At 33.8% G+C, this 5415-nt stretch overlaps 1 protein-coding gene across 1 annotated transcript; it reads left to right on the top strand.

Annotated features, from left to right (window-relative positions):
• The first annotated feature begins 264 nt into the window (after positions 1–264).
• Positions 265–816, top strand: LOC124943416 (pectinesterase inhibitor-like). The gene has a single exon (XM_047483921.1). The coding sequence runs from the start codon at positions 265–267 to the stop codon at positions 814–816; it is 552 nt and encodes a 183-aa protein (XP_047339877.1).
• The last annotated feature ends 4599 nt before the right edge of the window (positions 817–5415 follow it).

Raw genomic sequence — 5415 nt, 5'->3', positions numbered from 1 at the left:
CAAACATGAAACCATTTAAAAAAGAAAGTTTGATATCATCACTTTAAATTTAATCTAACAATTGTTTTTTTCAAAATATCATCACTTTCAAATTTGTCTAAAATGTCAAACACATGTTTCCAAAATAACAAGATCTTGAAAATGAATATTTTATTTTTTACTTAGTCAATAAAGAGTAATGGAGAGATTATAACTATCTGTGTAATTTTTTTCTTTACTCTATCGTGAATATAGATAGAGAAAAAAAACAATTGAAAATACATTATGGCTCAATCACTTTTTCTTATCTTGGGTTCTTTTATGCTCCCTTTGTCAATGTTCCTTACGCTCTCGTCTACCCACATCAAAGCAAACCCTTTGGTCTCTGAAATTTGTGCCCAAACCCAAAACCCTTCTCAATGTAATCAAGTTTTGGGATCTGCTCCTGGAGCCTCCACTTCTGATCTCAAGGGTCTAGGCTATATATCGATAAATATAGCCCTCACAAATGCTATACAAACATCACCATACATTGCATCTCTCGTCAAGCATGCCACCGATAAAATGCTCAAGAGTCGATATCAAATATGTGTTGAGAGTTATACATCTTCTATTGACGCTTTGAAGGAAAGCAAGAAATTTTTGGATAACGGAGATATTCCTAGTCTTCAAACTTTCGCATCAACTGCATTTGATGGGCCCAGCGACTGCGATGACAATTTTGAAGAAGGACCACCAGCCGCACCACCGACCCAACTAAATGATGCCAACAACAAACTCAAAAGTCTCGTTAGCACTCTTTTAGTGATTGGAAAGCTTTTAGAGGGAAAAGAATAATTAGTTGGCAAAATTTTCAATTACTTAAATGTTACCCAATAAACAAAATATGAAATCATTATCTTGGCATGGTTAGTATAAGATATAAGTACTATATATTGGAAGTTATATTTCAATATTAATGGAGCTTCTATAATTAAATATCCATTTGAAATAATATTCCTACATATTGTTTAAAAAAACTACAACTTACTACAACATGTCAAACTAGAATTTAGGATATAGAAAGTACAACTACAATGTGCCAAATGAAAATTGGAAGAGTACTATATATAAAATGTTAAAGGAGTGACACAACAAATTTAATTTTTAAAAATATTCAAAATATTTGTCTCAAAAGTAATTACATAGATGTGAGATTAATTATAATTTATCATGCATTTTTTATTTAAATTATCATAATGTAAGTACTAACTTTTTTTTTCTTATTTGACTGATAGATAACATTGAATAGGACTAGTACTATTTTATTTGAAGTTTTTAAATAAATACCATTGTACTTTTATTATTAAAATACCATTGTACTTTTATTATTAGTGTTATTATCAATCCAGATCTTCTTCAATCGATTGTCGTGTTCCCCTGTTGTGCACCAATCAAATTGCAGCATTATTATTATAATAATAAATCAATCTGGGTAGGAGACGGAGGGAGGGAGAATCCGGAATCCGGGTTTCATTCCAGGTTCACACCAGACGCCGTTAACGGCAGCAGCTTTTAACGCCAGGAAATATTATAATATTCATATAAAACCCGGATAAGATATCTTCGCTCCGGGCACCGTGTCAGAGGGAAGGGTGCGAAGCGATGGGAGCGAAGATTTGCACGCCCAGGAGCCCTGACCCTCATGTAAACCCCCCATACCCACCCATGAGAAGACCGCTTGCCTTTCATGTAAATACACTTATCCGTCTATGTAAAGACCAAAATGACATGAATTTTATATTTCCGTTTATTAAATATTAATTCAATTTATTAAAAATTACATGCAACAACGAACAAATATTCGTTTTAATTACTTCACTCTTATTTTTTATTTTTTTTATTTAATTTTTTTTGTCGGGAGACCCTCAGGAGCGAAGATTTATTCGCTTAACTTAATTTTAATAAAACCTCACGTAAACTCCCCAAACCGCCCATGAGAAGACCGCTTGCCTGTCATGTAAATACACTTACCCGTGTATGTAAAGACCAAAATTGACATTATTTTTATATTTTCATTCTTTAAATATTAATTCAATTTATTAAAAATAACATGCAGCAACCGAACAAATCTTCGCTTCAATCACTTCACTATTTTTTTTTATTAATTTTATATTTTCGTTTATTAAATATTAATTCAATTAATTAAAAATGACATGCAGGAAACGAACAAATATTCGCTTCAATTACTTCACTCTAATTTTTTTAATTTTTTTTACGAGGAGACGATTGAAAGCGAATATTTCTTCGTTTCATATATTTTTAGCCTGACGTTCATGTAAAACCCGCTTCCCTCCCATGAGAAGAACGCTTGCCTGTCATGTAAATTCACTTACCCGTGTATGTAAAGACCAAAATTAACATCCATTTTAGATTTTCATTCTTTAAATATTAATTCAATTTATTAAAAATCACATGCAGCAACCGAACAAATCTCCGCTTCAATTACTTCACTATTTTTTTTATATTTATTTTAATTTTTTTTGCGGGGAGAGGCTCAGTAGCGAAGACTTATTCGCTTCAATTAATTGATTTTCATAGAGAATACCCCTTCGCCCAGATTCAATGGAATGAATAGACGCCTTGTGAGAGAATATTTGATCGTCAAGACCATGTTCCATGTAAAACGGATTGAATAGTCGTTTTTTCAAGAGAACAATTATTCGCCCCTGGTCCAGGTGTCATGTGAAATGGAATGAATAGTCGCTTTTCGAAAGAAGACATGTTCGCCCAGATTCCATGAATATATATACACCATAATATGATTATTTTATAATCATTTCCGCCCGATTCATCTCTCTCTCTTACTGCCTCCTTTCACGGCGATTCGCAACCGACTCCCTTTCGACCAAACCAGAAGCAACATCTTCACGTCTCCACAATGGTACGTACTCCTAAATAGTAACTTTTCATATTTAGGATTATGAAACCACTAAACTAGATTATGTTATGTGATGTCGTTGTCTCGTTAATCTTTAGGAAACCCTACTCTCAAAATGTCATGTTCAATGAAAATCCATCGTATTTAGGAAAACTTACCTAGTGTTAGGGTTTAGGATATTATTTCCATGAAACCCTAGTAAATACTAACAAAGACTGTTTTTTTTCATGCATGTCCAGGCAACCGCAACAGCATCCGTCCAAAACTTTGGCAAAGACTGAATTTTATGCCCAAATCAATTGACAAGTGAAGATATAGTACTATTCTTCACATATATCCCTTTTTTTCCATATTTTTTAAGTTTTCATCCTGTTTATCTGAAATATTTAAGATTGTTCTTAAACAGCACTTGATGCAACAATATGCTAACACATGTGGTGCCACGGTGACAATGAGGTGGAGAGACGATGTGACCCACGTCATAGCATCCACCGATGCTAATGGTGGATGCGGTCGCACTATCAAAGTATTGAAGGCAATATTGAACGGGATTTGGGTCCTTACCATTGATTGTGAGACTCTGTTATTCTTAACTCTTTACTCTTAACTCAATATTCATTTTCACATATATGAAACTAAAAATACCAATTGCTTTTGTACAGGGATAAAATCATCAATCAGATTTAACTGTTACGTGGACGAGGAACCGTACGAGGTGCAGCGAGATAATCATGGGATTGTGGGCGGACCAAGAGCTGGCAGAATGCGGTATTTGAACAATGTAAGTTTTGTCTTATTCCTACTCCTCCTCCATATGATATTCAATTCTCCATGATTACTAAAAATGTTTTGTATTTTCTTTCAGCTGCCGAAACTGTTCGACAGTTACACCTTTATATTTGCAGGGGAATTCATCCCGGCTTACAAACTGGATCTTATGGGGTTTGTAATTGCTGGAGGAGGTACGACTAAAGAAATTGAGAATCCATTCGTTGAGCCCGAGGATGACAAAACTATAGTTGTATACGACAAGTCTCGGCACGATGTTAATGAACTTGTTTGGGTATTTGAGGCAGTGAATCCTTTGACGACATATTTGGATGTATTTGGTGTTCCTCACACAAGCTTGCTTGAATCCATTGCTGCTTGTGATTTGCAGCCTTTGTTTACATAGACATGTCTTGGTTGAATTTGTTACTAAATATTTGAATATTTGGCATTCTTGAATTTGTTAATGTTATTTTTGATTTCAGATTTCTCTTTTTTGTTCTTAGAATTGTGTTTTTTTAAAACAGCAGCATTATATTAAACGAAATCTTGAAACATGAAATAATGTATCAAGTACTTGAAGTATAAATTTTTATTCATTTATTAATACATAGCAATCTATGTAACTTAATCGCCCCTAATGTGATAAATAATTAATATGTTTTAAAACAATTGTCAAAATAATATTTCTAAAACAATTGTCAAAATAATATTGTGAAGCGATCTTCGCTTTCTGATTGATTGATTGATTTATTAATATTAATTCATAATAATTTTAGTCATTTAATTATTAAAATGGAATATTTTTTTTACCAAGTCACCTCACCGCCACCTAACACCTGCCACCTTTTCATTAAATGTTGCATGGCATCAAGCCATGCTGCTAAGCTAGACAAAGTTTATACTGTTTTCTCTCTCACCTGTACGACCATTTCTTTGCCGGAGTGATACTCCATTGTCCACCATCGACCTCTCTTTCGCCGGAGAGTTCATTATAATATCAATCCATCTTCCTAAATTAAAATGGTATGTTTTTTGAATGTCATCTACCTTCCTTACTTTTCGTCCCAACCTTTTTTATGTTTTTTGAATACTCGACATGAAATGTTATGTTCTTGTTGATTATTAGGAAGGAACACATATGAGCGAGAATGATATGAACGAGAATGATATTAATAATTTAAGGTATATTGTTTAACTTCTCTAATTTTTTTCGTTCATATGTAAGCGAAGATCTCTTCACTAAGAGCATTTTTTATAATAGCTTATAACGCGAAACTCTCTTCGCCTAATATTACAATGTGATTAATGTTGAAGTGAAGCGCTCTTTGCTTATATTGCCTTCATTTTACAATCATCTACAAGTTTTGGTTAGTTGAAGCTTTATTTTCCACGTGTTCTCAAATTGAACAACGAATCTGCTAGTTGTCGTCGTCAATTGAATTTCAATGGAAACGGCCAACCTTTGAGGACATCGAAGCCAACTTAATTCCACATTTAGGTAGGGAATTTGAGAGTGAAGAAGAAGGCTACGTATTTTACTTAGCATACGCTAAACTAATAGGATTTGGTATAAGGCGCAGTTCAAAACATGTTGACAACGATGGTAAAATACTGGATAGAGTTTTTTGTTGTAGTGCACAGGGTGAACGGGTAAAAGACAAACGTGATGTCTATGTGAGACGTAGCCGTTCTTTGACAAGATTCGGTTGTGAAGCGAAATTGAGGATAAAGAGGGCAGACAATGG

This window comes from Impatiens glandulifera, chromosome 6 (genome assembly GCF_907164915.1).
Source record: "Impatiens glandulifera chromosome 6, dImpGla2.1, whole genome shotgun sequence".
In the NCBI taxonomy this organism is placed as follows: Eukaryota; Viridiplantae; Streptophyta; class Magnoliopsida; order Ericales; family Balsaminaceae; genus Impatiens; species Impatiens glandulifera.
This window is presented reverse-complemented; position numbering and strand designations above follow the sequence as displayed.

Bases quoted from the DNA above. Each gene is read 5' to 3' on its own strand.
- LOC124943416 (XM_047483921.1), top strand. From the start codon at position 265: ATGGCTCAATCACTTTTTCTTATCTTGGGTTCTTTTATGCTCCCTTTG.